Source organism: Octopus sinensis, unplaced genomic scaffold, assembly GCF_006345805.1.
Source record: "Octopus sinensis unplaced genomic scaffold, ASM634580v1 Contig11457_ERROPOS106955, whole genome shotgun sequence".
Taxonomy (NCBI): Eukaryota; Metazoa; Mollusca; class Cephalopoda; order Octopoda; family Octopodidae; genus Octopus; species Octopus sinensis.
The window spans coordinates 60,001-75,665 of NW_021832376.1; the positions used below are offsets into that span (position 1 = coordinate 60,001).

At 39.5% G+C, this 15,665-nt stretch overlaps 1 protein-coding gene across 1 annotated transcript in view; it reads left to right on the forward strand.

The window, feature by feature from the left end:
• Nucleotides 1–200: 200 nt before the first annotated feature.
• The window catches only part of LOC115228950 (integrator complex subunit 5), a 45,976-nt gene continuing 30,511 nt past the window's right edge, over nucleotides 201–15,665 (forward strand). The window contains exons 1-7 of the mRNA XM_029799394.2: nucleotides 201–348; nucleotides 3,779–3,998; nucleotides 6,775–6,878; nucleotides 8,444–8,598; nucleotides 9,333–9,425; nucleotides 11,124–11,328; nucleotides 13,367–13,484. Of these exons, the coding sequence (XP_029655254.2) occupies nucleotides 241–348; nucleotides 3,779–3,998; nucleotides 6,775–6,878; nucleotides 8,444–8,598; nucleotides 9,333–9,425; nucleotides 11,124–11,328; nucleotides 13,367–13,484 (1,003 nt within the window). The 5' untranslated portion in view covers nucleotides 201–240. The remainder of the gene's footprint in view (nucleotides 349–3,778; nucleotides 3,999–6,774; nucleotides 6,879–8,443; nucleotides 8,599–9,332; nucleotides 9,426–11,123; nucleotides 11,329–13,366; nucleotides 13,485–15,665) is intronic.

The following is a 15,665-nucleotide window of genomic DNA, read 5'->3' on the forward strand; positions in this document are numbered from 1 at the left end:
AGAGTAAAAGAGAGTAAAAGAGTAAAGAGTGTAAGAGACAAAGAGAAAGAAAGTAAGAAAGAGACAAAGAAACAGTGGGAGAGATAGAGAGAGAGGGTGTGTGTGAGAGAGAGAGAGAGAGAGAGGTGTGTGTGAGAGAGAAAGAGAGAGAAAGAGAGAGAGAGAGAGAGAGTAAAAGAAAAAGCGAGTAAAAAGTTAAAGAAACATAAAAATTAGTGGATAAAGCGGCAATTAAGTGGAATGTTGGATACGAAAGTGTGGCTGCGAAAGCCGGCTTCGTTTTTTAAAAAAATGGCAGCGATGACGGCGAATGCTGAGTTGGGTTCCAGCATGAATTTCACCTCTCAGGTAAATACCAGGACTTTCGGTTCAAGACAGTCCATACAGATGCAATATTTCTATTGATCTATACGATCGTATCCCACTTTTCCTCTTCCGTTCGTCTATAGTTCCAGTATTTGTCCGTGGCCGTCGTGTTTGTGGCGATTCTCTTCCTGTCATTGTGTTCCGTGATGTCGACGTCTCTTCTTCCTCTCTCCTCTCTCGTCTCTTTCTCTCCTCTCTCACACACACACACACACATATATCTGTGTATCTAATCACATACATGCCATCAGATATATAGATGCGTGAATGCACACACACACACACACACGTATTGGCAGAATCGGTAGAGCGTCTGACAAAATGCCCTGCGGTCGGTAGGTATTTAAAGGTAGTTCCTTCACGTTCTGAGTTCAAATCCCGCCGAGATCAACTTTGCGGCGATCTTTCGTCTCTAGTAGACCTTTCCGTCGATTTCCGTAAAAAAATTTTTGTTTTTTACATATGGGCTTGCGGGAACTTTTGATGTAATATACATACATATACACGGTACACATACACCGAGTAAAAAAATTCAGTTATCTCTTTCTTTCACACATTACTCTCTCTGTCTCTTCACACACACTAACAGAAGCACTTCACTTACACAACATACTGTCTGTCTCCCACACACCCATCAAACACACACACACATGTACATCAATGCTTCCCCTGGACGGTAACTTCAAAAGAACTTCCCTCGTCATACAATCGCTTTCTCTTAGTCTCTTTCGCTCTCATTACTTCAAAAGTTCCCGCAAGCCCATATGTAAAAAAAAAAAATTTTTTTTACGGAAATCGACGGAAAGGTCTACTAGAGACGAAAGATTGCCGATTTTTAAAATACTTTCTAAATGTGAATGGAATTATATAAAGGAAAAAATTCTTGCGTGTGAACACACACACACACACACACAAGCAAAAAGTAATTCTGAGTTTATTGTATACATTGCTCAGGTACTCTACATCTCGCTGCAAAAGTCACAGTGCATAATAAAACACAAAATGACAGAAAAGTGAACAGTAAAAGAGCCGGGAATACTGTTGGCAATTTTGGGAAGCATGGAATTTTTGAAGGATACTGTGTCCTGACAGCTAACAACTGATGCAGGTAGTTTATTCCAGGCTTCGAAAATTCCGAGCGTGAAAAAATGTTTCCAAAAGCCACGGATATTGCACTGTTTTTTTTATAGAGGTATTGAATTCCAAAAGGTAGCCCAAAGTTGTTGGAAAGATGGTGGATAATCTTGTTGGCTTCTTCTAAGTCAGCTGTTAGATGTTGAACTTTCAATGTATTGATGTCCAGACAAGCAATATAAAATAATAATAAATAAATAATGAAATTATTGTATACAGTGCTCAGGTGCAGCACAACTTGTCAGAAAGTGCATATAAAGTACATGCAGTAATGTAAAAATGTCTGGAAAGCGAACAATGTATGAATCAGATACATGCCTGTGTGTGTATGGAGGGGAGAAAGATCAGGTGTGGTGTTGGCGAATCTCAGAGAGCATGGAAGTTTTGAAGGATGCAGTGCTCCAAAAACTAACAACTGATGCCGGCAGTTTATAGATATGGTGACTGATAGAGAGTATTTGTCTAGATCAGTGCTTTTCAACTAGGGTTCTGCCAGTACAGTCCAGGGGTTCCGCAAGAAGTTACAAAACTGCTAAAATCGGCAGTAATCTTTAATTCTCCTGTGCAGATATGTGTGCATAAGACTATTGAATTATTGCACAGGGGTTCCCCGAGCCAGTGGAATGTTTCCTTGGGGTTCCGCTCCAGCAAAAAGTTTGAAAAGCATTGGTCTAGATGTACGTCTCTGGACAGTTTCCAGCAGATTGATATTCTGGACAAGGTGGGGGATTCCAGAGTGCAGATGCAGACTCTGTGGACGTACCATAGCCATAAATAGTTTTAAATAGCTGGTGAGTGGCTGACAAGAGTCTTATTCAATGTCTGGATCTACCTCAATGTCATAGCAGCCGAGTTAGGCAGGTGCAGCCCACCCCAACCTTTGGGCTGGCTGGTTCCCATTCTCCTTTGCTATCATGAGACTTTTTTGGAGCTGGATTTTCTATGGGGAGCATACCCTTGCTTACCCCGAACCCTTAGGGATCAGTAGTCTGAAGACCAAGGGCTCTACCATGATTTTTAAGAAATGTGGAAAACTAGCACAGCAAGGCAGGGATGCTACTTCCTGAGACCCCTTTCGGAGCTCCCCTACCTAATGGATTTTTGCTGATTTTTAGAAATGTGGTTCACCCAGTGAAGATCATTGTTGACCAGTAGACTTCCTACAGTTTGTGTTGTGAAGGGGGTAGATAAGTTTGAGGTTTTTCCTCCCAAAATGTATAGTGGTGCACTGTGTCCAGGTTAGATTGCAGGAAAGATCGATAGAGTATAGGTTCCATTCTGTTTTTGTTTTTTCCTCAAAGACAGCTTAATGCCTTCTTCATATTTTAACACAAAGATTCTTTGATAAGAGAAAAGATAGGAGAGGAATGCATCTGGACTGCACAACAGACTGAAGGAAAATGAAGATGATCATGTGAGGAAAGGAAAGATGGACAATGGTCATGTGTGAGCAACGAGAGAGAGAGTAAAGGAGGAAGAAGGAGAGAGAGATAGACAGATAGAAAACAGTGAAGGGGAGAAAAAAGAATTAGAGAAAGCAAAGGGAGAGAGAGAGAGGGGGGAATAGTAAAGGAAAGAGTCACATCAAATATATTAAGATATTGTGCTCGAACACAACAAATTACTTTTACCAAAGGCTGAAACAGCTGTAAATGATTTTAATGATTTCAATAATCTATATTAAAGTTTTTTTAATTGTATTCTTATCTTATATGTATTGAATTTTAATGTATATATGTATGTTGTTATGGTTCTCATTTTGTTAAATAAATAAGTTAACATTATAATATCCTAAAGCTGATAAACCAACTAAATTGTTTCTCCATTTTCTTATTTGTAATATAAATTATATATATATATATATATGGTCCAACCCATTGCAACATGAAGCGTGGATGTTAAATGACGCCAATGGTATATATATATATACATATATATATATATATAATATATATATTATATATATATATTCATTCATTCATACTTGTACACACAGGCAATATGTGTACTGACACACACAGGCATCATGTGTACACACTGGCAACATTTATACATCCGTACCTACACACACAGGCAAAATGTATACACATTTACACACATGCATCCTGTATACATATGTGTAAGCACAAGGTAACATCTATGTGCACCCGTACACATGCAGACAACACATGTCACATATTCGTACACACACTGACAACACACTCATGCACATACACACAATCAAGTTCTTAGCTCTCCCAACCTCATCAATCACCATTCTCCTCTTTCCTTCTGCCAGGACATCCTGAATGAGGTTCGGCATTTTCTACGTGGCACTGTCTATGATGGTAAAGTGAACAAAGAAAGCCTAGCGAAATCTGCCTTGTTTCTGCTCCGTACACTCCCGGCTGCCAGGCATGCTGTCCTCGAGCATATGTGTCACGTTTTTGATGAGGCTGTCATGTTACACATTCAGCAGCTTGAACGTTCAGCATCTGGTATTGGTCCAGAACATATAGGTCAGTATTATTATTATTATTATTATTATTATTATTATTCTATGTTTGACTTTTGCTTTATATTTGTACAGTGAGGGCGCGTGGCTTAGTGGTTAGGGCATTCGGCTCATGATCATAAGGTTGTGAGTTCGATTCCCGGCGACGCGTTGTGTCCTTGAGCAAGACACTTTATTTCACGTTGCTCCAGTCCACTCAGCTGGCAAAAATGAGTTGTACTTGTATTTCGAAGGGTCAGCCTTGTCACTCTCTGTGTCACGCTGATTATCCCCGAGAACTACGTTAAGGGTACACGTGTCTGTGGAATGCTCAGCCATTTGCACGTTAATTTCACGAGCAAGCTGTTCCGTTGATCGTATCAGCTGGGACCCTCGTCGTCGTAACCAGCGGAGTCTTTAAAATATTTGTACAAGTTGGCTCCAAGTCTCACCCAGAGACCTCAAGAGGCAACAGGTTGGAAGTTCGTATTGTTGTTATGCCTAGTGTGCCATATATTTGGTTTTGTATTTAGTGTTGTACTAGTGAATGCCTGAAAAAAAAAAAAAACAAAACAAAAAACGAAAGTTATGTTTGCTTTTAAAACTTGAGGTTACATAGAGAGTATTTTGCATAGATTATGAGCAGTTCCCATGAGCACTATCTTTTGAATTTCTGCCATTTTGGGGTTTCCCGGTATCTGAGTTAGGTAGCGATCAGCCCCTTTTGCTATCATTCCCAGGGCACCTATGACAACAGGTATTGTTTATTATTATTATTATTGTTATTGTTGTTGTTGTTGTTATTATCATTGAAGGTGGTGAACTGGCAGAATTGTTAGCATGCTGGGTGAAATGCTAAGCAGTATTTCATATACTGTTACATTCTGAGTTCAAATTCTGCCAAGGTCAACTTTGCCTTTCTTTCTTTCAGAGTTGATAAATTTAGTACCAGTCACACACTGGGGTCGATGTAATCAACTTAATCCCTTCCCCCCAAATTTGAGGCCTTGTGCTTCCAGTAGAAAGGATTATTATTATTATTATTATTATTATTATCATTATAATTTATAAAGATTGATGTAACTGATGATGTCATTTTATCTGAAAAGGAACGCAGAATTCATATTTTGAATTTCTGTGTTTCCATGGTTTTATTCATTTTAATTTTGAACACCAGGGGTGCACCAGTTACATGCATCACAACTAGATGTGCACAACATGGTGACCTCATATCAAGATAAACAGCACATGATTTTGCAGGTTGGGCTCAGCTAGAATTTTCTTCAAGTTGAATAGCCCATCCTGCCCAAAAGGTCCCTGATGAAATACATCCAGTACACTCTGAAATGGTTGGTATTAGAAATTGCATCCAGCCTTGGAGATGAATGCCAAAAATGAAATGTATGAACATCATTCGACCCATGCCAGCATGGAAAACAAATGTTAGATGATGATGATGATGATGATGATGAAACAAGATCTGGCCCTCTGACTTTTCTAGGAGTCCAGTCTATGTCAACATAGAAAACAGGTGATGACGACGACAATGGTGGTTTAACTAGGCTTACTTATTTTGATCATCATCATCATCATCATCGTTTAACGTCCGCTTTCCATGCTAGCATGGGTTGGACGGTTCGATTGGGATCTGGGAAGCCATGGAGGCTGTACCAGGCTCCAGTCTGATCTGGCAGTGTTTCTACAGCTGGATGCCTTCCTAACGCCAACCACTCCGTGAGTGTAGTGGGTACTTTTTATGTGCCGGGCGAGGCTGGCAACGGCCACGACCGGTTGGTGCTTTTTACGTGTCACCGGTATGGTTTTACGTGCCACCTGGATCAGTTTTCAGATCAGGTTCATACTCTCTATTAACCACTTCCCAAGCATGACTTAAAACTCCTTAGCCATTTTGATGATGATGATGATGATGTACCAACCCACCTGAAACTGCCCTTTTTTTTATCTACAAATTGTTTAAAAGCGATCTAAAAACTTTCCTTCAAAATTTCATGTTAATTATTGTTCCAAATACCAGCTTAGTAATGATGAAGTTATTCTACTAAATTCCTCGTTATTTTCCAAATTAATTGAAACAACATCAGTGCATGCTGACAGGAATAGGTTAACAAAAAGGTTAAACTGTCTGAAAAATATAACCAAAAGAAATGTTTGGTTTTTGTTTTTGCTGTTGTCAACCTTCGAATGTTGGGCCTGATGGAAGCAAAGTGGCTGAGTTCCTTTCAAGTGTTGGGCCTCATGGAGGCAAAGTGGCCAAGCTCCTTTTGAGTGTTGGGCCTCACGGAGACAAAGTGGCCAAGCTCCTTTTGAGTGTTGGGCCTCACGGAGGCAAAGTGGCCAAGCTCCTTTTGAGTGTTGGGCCTCACGGAGGCAAAGTGGCCAAGCTCCTTTTGAGTGTTGGGCCTCACGGAGGCAAAGTGGCCAAGCTCCTTTTGAGTGTTGGGCCTCACAGAGGCAATGACCAAAACCTTTGGCATTATGTCATGCTTGAGAAGAAGACGCACCAAACCAAGTAAAATTGCAGTCGTGACAGATACCAGTGTCATGCAAATGACACCCGTGTCAGTGGTACATAAAAGTATCCATTACACTCTCAGAGTTGTTGGTGTTAGGAAGGGCATCCAGCAATAGAAAATCATACAAAAATCAGAGTGGAGCCTGGTGCAACCTTCCAGCATGCCAGCTCAATCAAACTGTCCAACCCATGCCAGCATGGACAACGGACGTTAAATGATGATGTTGTTTAATAGAACTAAGCATTGATCTCTCACACTTTATTACAGACGACAGTGCCCGTAGTCTAGAACCAATCATACAAGATGCTTGCAGTGTCCTTTTAAACTTCATCAAGAGTAACCCAGTGGCCTGGGCCCCTATCATTTCAGCCGTAAGTGATTTTCTCTTTTTTCTCCTTTTACATTCTGATGAACACCACTTATCTTCTCTCTACAGTAAAATTCAGTTTATTCATGATTTCTCATTGTAGATTGTTCTTTTATGTTTAGAGTAAGGAGTATTAATATTAAGTCCTGGGAATATGGGTTCAAATTCAGTCAAGGTTGACTTTGCTATTCATCCTTCAGGGTTGATAAAATATGTACCTATTTCTTTATTACCCACAAGGGGCTAAACATAGAGGGGACAAACAAAGACAGACATAGGTATTAAGTCGATTACATCGTCCCCAGTGCGTAACTGGTACTTAATTTATCGACCCCTGAAAGGATGAAAGGCAAAGTCGACCTCAGCGGAATTTGAACTCAGAACGTAACGACAGACGAAATACAGCTATGCATTTCGCCCGGCGTGCTAACGATTCTACCAGCTCGCCGCCTTAATAAAATATGTACCAGTTGAATACTTGGGTTGATGTAATCAACTTGCCCCTTACCCTGAAGTTGCTGGTCTTGTGCCAATATTTGGAATCCATATCAAGTCTTGGGAAGGCGGCAAGCTGGCAGTGTTGTTAGTGGAACCAGGCAAAATGCTTTAAAGCATTTGATCTGTCTTTACACTCTGGGTTGATTTTGCCCTTCATCCCTTTGCGGTTAATAAAGTAAGTACCAGATGAGCACCGTGGATGTAATCAGCCTACCCCCCACCAATTGCTGGCCTTGTGTTAAAATTTGAAACCAACATTGTCTTGGAGTTGAATGGCTTAACTATGTCCTTTCCATCGAAATGGGTTGTTTATACTCTTTCTTTTTCAAATTAGTTAACTTTATCCCTTTCCTCAAAATTGGGTTAACAATACCTATTCCTGTAAAAGGCCGCAAGCTGGCAGAATCGTTAGCACACTGGGCGAAATGCTTAGCGATATTTCGTCTGCCGTTACGTTCTGAGTTCAAATTCCACCGAGGTCGACTTTGCCTTTCAACCTTTCGGGGTCGATAAATTAAGTACCAGTTACTCACTGGGGTTGATGTAATCGACTTAATCCCTTTGTCTGTCCTTGTTTGTCCCTCTATGTTTAGCCCCTTGTGGGCAATAAAAAAATATATACCCATTCCTGTAGAATTGGGTTATCCATATATACCCTTTTTTTTCAGTATTATCACTACACAACTCTCATTTCTCCTCACTGTCACACCATACTTCCTACACACGTACTTCTTTATTACTAATTAAACCAATTAGAAAGCTAATATTAACAATTCTAGAGGCTGCAAGCTGGCAGAATCGTTAGCATGCTGGGCAAAATGCTTAGCAACATTTCAGTCCATCTTTTATATGTTCTGAACTCAAATTCCACTGAGGTCTACTCAACAAGTCATCCTTTTAGGGGTCAATACAGTCAACTTCCCTGCTCACTTGAAATTGCTGGCCTTGTGCCAAAATTTGAAACTGATATAATTAATTCTGTCAGTAATGAACATACTCTCACTAGCTCCAATTATTTTAGTTTGTGATGATGTTTAATTGGAACATTTGTTATTTTTCAATTTCTTTCAGTGGTCACTAGGTGTTCTCGGTCACATAAGTACAAAATATGCTGACCAGCGCAATTTACCAAGATCCAGCAGTCTCAATGAAGTCCTACAGCTGTGGATGACCTGTCCACCCACGAAAACCTTGACCGAAGTGGCAACTGAGTGTTTTGCAGCCATGTAGGTGTTCTTTCTCCTTCTTCTCTACTTTCCTTTGCTACTGACACCATCTCTAAGACACCACTTGGCCAGAGGTTTATATTTTAGTTTTCTCCTGGAAAAGAATTAATCCAGTTTTGACTGATTGAAGTAAAAACAATTCTGTTCTCTATTTTACAGTTAATTCTTTTCTATTCTAGGCACAAGGCCCGAAATTTTAAGAGAAGGGAGCCAGTCGATTAGATCGAGCCCAGCACGCAACTGGTACTTAATTTATCGACCCCCCACCCCCCGAAAGGATGAAAGGCAAAGTCGACCTCGGCAGAATTTGAACTCAGAACGTAGCGGCAGACAAAATACTGCTAAGCATTTCGCCCGGCGTGCTTAACGTTTCTGCCAGCTCGCCGCCTGAGTTCAAATACCACCAAGGTGACTTCACCTTTCATGTTTTTGGGGTTGATAAAATAAGTACCAGTAGAGCATTGGGGTCAATGTTAAATGACTTACCCCACCCACTCCCGAAACTGCTGGCCTTGTGCTGGAATTTGAAACTAATCTTATGGAAACTTAGTATCATCTTCTGGGCTGTTGGTCATCATGTATGTTTGTGAAAGTCCCTTTAATCTCAGTAAAGTTCACACACAGTTGACCATCCCCTTCTCCAGTGTGTGGGTGGTGAGGCTTGGTTATATGGGGTGGCCATTGTCAATAATTCCACTCGTTTGAAATATAATTTCTCTCCTTTTATATTCTAGGGTGAGCAGTGCCCCCGACGTCTGTGTCGATGCACTACTAGAAGCTTCAGTACAATACTCTCCACACTTTGACTGGTTTGTGGCTCACATTGGGTAAGTCTACCTTAGTTTCCACTCAGATTGCATTCAATCTGGCCCTTCATGTCTCCTGTTGCCCCCCTCTCTCCATCTCTCTTTCTCTCTACACACACACAGACATATAATCACCGTCATCATTTTAACATCATTTTTTTCCCCTATGCTGGCATGAATTCTTGAGGCATCATTCTATTGCAGGATGTCCTTCCTGACACCAACTTTAGTTGTCTTTTAAGTCAGCTGTGGAACATAGCCACCAAACCTTTTTCTATTTTCTCTCCCTGTTTATTTCTGTGTTCCTTTCTGTCAAAGAGCATAGGCTCGAAACGTAAAAGACTTTCTCATTTCCCGAGCTTTGAACTAATACATCTGTTTGTTGTTTACACCACCTGTCTTTGTCTTTTGTTTTTTTGTAAATTCTCATTATATATAAATACATATATATATATATATATATATATATAATTATTATTTGAGGGAATAAAATCCAAAACTTACAAGGAAAAAAATTCAATTTAGAAATACTATATAAAAAATTAGAAAAAAACCCACCTTTTATCAATTCAAAATGAACAATTAAATTACATATATAATTATATACGTTTTTATTATTATTTTTTTGCAATTTACTTAATCGTTGACATTTTATTGTTATTTTAATTTAAATATTTCTATTATATGTAATTTTCTAGATGGTGTAATTTAATTGTTCATTTTGAATTGATAAAAGGTGGTTTTTTTACTAATTTATATATACACACACACACACACACACACACACACAAGTGAGTGGATAAATGAAAAAGAATGGTATTCAGTACTTTTGGTAGGAGTTACGTATGCTATTTAACACTTTAGCATTTAAACCACCTACCATCTGGCCAAAGTATTCTACCTGTTTTATATTCGAACTGGCCACATCTAGCTTCTCACACCTACCCTACAATGCCATTCTGAAAATAACCAGTCACATCATTGAAGTTTCAAAGCTACAACATAAATAAGCATTACAGTTTAAAGAGTGTTATGAATGCTAAAGGGTTGATAACAATTTGATTTAGTTCCATGCAACTGAAAGTTTCATAGGTTTGTAAAATGCACCTAGTTCTTCGGGCTTGGGTTCGTTCTGCGAGCCAACAACAAAAAGTTGCATGGAACTGAATCAAACCGTTTGTTGTGTGCCAATTCTAAAAACTCATAGTTGTAATTACTATAGCTTCTGAAAGATTTCAAATATGTTTTTTTTTTTTCATCATCATCATCATCGTTTAACATCCGGAAGCCATGGAGGCTGCACCAGGCTCCAGTCTGATCTGGCAGAGTTTCTACAGCTGGAAGCCCTTCCTAACGCCAACTACTCCGTGAGTGTAGTGGGTGCTATTTTACGTGCCAGGGGAGGCTGGCAGCGGCCACGATCGGTTGGTGCTTTTTATGTGCCACCAGCACAGAAGCCAGTCAAGGCGGCACTGGCATCAGCCACGTTCGGATGGTGCTTTTTACGTGCCACCAGCATAGGGGCCAGATGAGACTGGCAAATGGCCACAATCGATTGGTGCTTTTTACGTGCCACCGGCACAGAAGTCAGTCAAGGCAGCGCTGGCATCAGCTACATTCAGATGGTGCTTTTTACGTGCACAGGTATCACAACTACAATTTCCATTTGATTTTTTATTTTGATGTTGATGTACTTTCTCTCTCATTATTTATTTACAGCTCTTGTTTCCCAATGACCATCATTAGTCGGGTGTTGATGTGTGGCCTGAAAGATTTCTGCACCCACCGCAGCAAACGGCCATCGAGCGTACAAATGGTGCCGGACAAGAAGATTCCAAAACTGGCTTCAGTTGTTTGTATCCTTGGTCATCTTGCTTCGAAACACTGCCACAGTATACGGAAGTCTTTGATGAGTTTATTCCAGGTAAGTAGTTGCAACATGAGAAAAAATGGCCAACTCAAGCTGTGAATGGATGAAACCTCATTGGTTTTGTACCAATGTCCCTTTTGTTGTTTGTCAGCATCATCATCATCATCATCGTTTAAACTCCGCTTTCCATGCTAGCATGGGTTGGACGGTTCAACTGGGGTCTGTGAAGCCATGGAGGCTGCACCTGGCCCCAGTCTGATCTGGCAGTGTTTTCTACAGCTGGATGCCCTTCCTAATGCCAATCACTCCGTGAGTGTAGTGGGTGCTTTTTACGTGCCACCGGCACAGGTGCCAGATGAGGCTGGCAAACGGCCACGATTGGATGGTGCTTTTTACATGCCACCGGCACGGAAGCCAGTCAGGGCGGCGCTGGCTATGGCCACGTTTGGATGGTTCTCTTACGCACCACCGGCACTGGTATCACAGCTACAAATTCCACTGATGTAGCATGTATTGTATTTTTTGAGGGGCGGGGGCCAGTATGGTGCAGATTTGACCTTTGACCTTCTAAGCCAGTATACTACCACTTACCCTCAGCCCCTTCTTCTGAAACTGTGTTCTGGGGACATGGATGTCTCCAGATGTCATGGGAAAATATTTTCAGTGAGATTCAGGATTTGATGTTTCTCTGGAAGCATTTCTAAATGAGAGAACCTCTATGCTAGAAATAAGAGCTAATTCTTTCAAATTATACCCTACTGTCTTAAATAAAAGAAAGGCGATATTGGACAACGTAGTGTTTTTACGATGTTTGTCTAAAGATTAAGGGATGATCACAGCTGTAATTCCTTTGATATATATGCACACCCATGTATATGTGTGTGTGTGTTTTCCTTGTTTTGATGTTGTTTGTATATTGCATGAAAATAAGATTACAACAATTCATACAGTGATATCATCATTTACTATCTGCTGCAAAAACATGCCCGGCCATTGAGCCGTTCAGTGTTAGAAGGACAAAAGGAAATATAACCTAGCTTGGAAATAGGTAAGGGTTGGCAACTGGAAGAGCATCTGATCATAGGAAATTTGGTTATTTTCAGTTTGAACGGCAGTTTGTAACATAATTTCTAGGTAACTAAAAAATTTTAAACTTCGTATACTGGTAGAATGTGTTTATAAAACATCGTTTTCTCTTGGCTTTATTGAGAAAATTCTATAGGTTGTAAGATATTTCGTCTTTAATTTCTTGCATTTCGGCAATTTTAACCAATCAATGACGTCTATTGAGGTGAAAACATTCTGTGCCATATGAATATGTCCCTCGTTTAAGAAACAGATTGGGTTTATTTACATTTGTGAAGAAAAAAAGATACCCTTCCCCCACCCCTAACCCTAACCCTAACCCTAAAAGAGATTGAAATGCAATAGATCGATACTAGGGTCATAATTATGGGTGACAATTTCATGTGACACTGCTAGAGAAAATGGCAGTTTTTTCTAGCGGTGTCACATGAAATTGTCACCCATAATTATGACCCTAGAATCGATCTATTGCATTTCAATCTGTTTTAGATTTAGGGTTAGTTAAGGTTAGTTAGGGTTAGGGGTAGGGGAAGGGTATCTTTTTTTCTTCACAAATGTAAATAAACCCAATTTGTTTCTTAAATGAGGGACATATTCATACGGCACAGAATGTTGTTTACCACAATGGACATATTTGATTGGTTAAAATTGCCGAAATGCAAGAAATTAAAGACGAAATATGTTACAAACTATAAAATTTTCTCAGTAAAGCCAAGAGAAAAAGATGTTTTATAAACACATTCTACCAGTATACGAAGTTTAAAATTTTTTAGTTACCTAGAAATTATGTTAAAAACTGCCATTCAAACCGAAAAGACCCAGAAATTTTTCTCAATAAGTTTGTCCAACCCATGTTAACTTGACGTGTGTGTAAGTGAGAGAGAGAGAATCTTAATGAGATCCAGTTCTTACTCATGTGTTTCATGTATGTTTTCAATATATCTACAGAACTGTTGGTAAGGTATAATAGTTTCTGTGACCTATATATATTTCTATCTTTCTACAGGATAGCTTCCAGCCTGGTGCTAACATGTTGACACGACCAACGTTACCATTTCTCCTACAGCTGGCCTCTATGTCTCCGATGCTTCTTCATATTCTCACCACAGATCTGGTGAAGACATGTAAGTCTTGATGGTTTTCTTCCCATTTACTGATCAATCGGAGAATCATGTGACTACACAAGGCTTTCTCTTGCACCCACTTTACACTCTTTCATATCATCTCACTATTCTCTCCCCCTCTCTCTCTCTATATATATATATATATCATCTCACTATTCTCTCTCTCTCTATATATATATATATAAAAGTGAAGTTGTGTGTCTGTCTCCTACGATTTAGATTCCTAACTACTCCCACATTTTGCGGTGCAGTTTAACCAAAACCGGGTATCTTATAGTTGTGATTCATATCGAGCCCTTCTGGGTATTAGCGCGCGTCTACGATGAGTCTACGATTTAAAAAAAAATTTACCATCATTTTTTTCCATTTTAATGCATTTTTTCGCTACTATATAAGGGAAGTAACTCTCTAAAAATGTCTACGATGAGTCAACGATTTAAAAAAAAATTATTTATCATCATTTTTTTTCCATTTTTAATGCATTTTTTTGCTATTTTTTGGCTATAACTCTCTAAAAATGCTTATATAGTTATTTCCCTTATAAACCCGAGCAACGCCGGGCGATACTGCTAATTTTATATATATATAATAATATAATATAATGAAATTATTGTATGTGTATATTTAGGGCTAAAAGACCACTATGTGGACAGCCATATGCTAGAAGTAGATCACATACGCTCTAACTACAAAGAAAGAATGTTCTCCAGAGAAAATTCAGCCAACACCAGAACATAGGTGGGCAAGACAGATGAAAATTATATAAAAATCAGGAATTAATCGTATACTGGTTTCATCTATCACCGAATAAATTACATACGTAATCCTTTGTCCATAGAACTCATCAGTACGATCGTTCCAAAAACAATATAATTTGCAAAACTAAACACCAGTTTTCTCTATAAAACTGGACATGTATATGTGTATGTATGTACAATTATATGTATTGTTACATATATATGTTTGCATGTATGCATCTATGCACTGTGTATGTAAATGTGTGAGCAATTTTATGTATGTGTGTAGATATATGAGAGAGAATGTGTGAATTGTATGTATGTAGGTAGATATACGAGAGAGACTATGAATTGTATGTATGTAGGTAGATATACGAGAGAGACTATGAATTGTATGTATGTAGGTAGATATACGAGAGAGACTATGAATTGTATGTATGTAGGTAGATATACGAGAGAGACTATGAATTGTATGTATGTAGGTAGATATACGAGAGAGACTATGAATTGTATGTATGTAGGTAGATATACGAGAGACTATGAATTGTATGTATGTAGGTAGATATACGAGAGAGACTATGAATTGTATGTATGTAGGTAGATATACGAGAGAGACTATGAATTGTATGTATGTAGGTAGATATACGAGAGAGACTATGAATTGTATGTATGTAGGTAGATATACGAGAGAGACTATGAATTGTATGTATGTAGGTAGATATACGAGAGAGACTATGAATTGTATGTATGTAGGTAGATATACGAGAGAGACTATGAATTGTATGTATGTAGGTATAAGAGAGTATCTATGTTTTCGTGCGTGTGTATATTTGTATGCATGTATATGTGTTTTTGTTTGTTCCTTCTTGAGCCATGCTTGGCTCATAAGGGCCAGTTTCCCCAGTTTTATTGGCGTATAGGTTCCCCACTTGGATGGGACGCCGGTCCATCGCAGGTGAGCTGCAAGATGCAGGAAGAAAGAGTGAGAGAAAGTTGTGGCGAAAGAGTCAGCAGAAGTTTCGCCATTACCTTCTGCCGGAGCCATGTGGAGCTTAGGTGTTTCTCTCATAAACATACGCATCACCCGGTCTGTGATTCGAACCCGCGATCTCTCGACCGTGAGTCCGCTGCTCTAACCTATTTCTTTATTACCCACAAGGGGCTAAACACAGAGGGGACAAACAAGGACAGACATAGGTATTAAGTCGATTACATCGACCCCAGTGCGTAACTGGTACTTAATTTATCGACCCCCGAAAGGATGAAAGGCAAAGTCGACCTCGGCGGAATTTGAACTCACAACGTAACGGCAGACGAAATACCGCTAAGCATTTCGCCCGGCGTGCTAACGTTTCTGCCAGCTCGCCGCTGCTCTAACCACTAGGCCATGTGCCTCCACTATGTATACGTGTATGCACATGCAGCTAAATGTTCCTCCATCCAC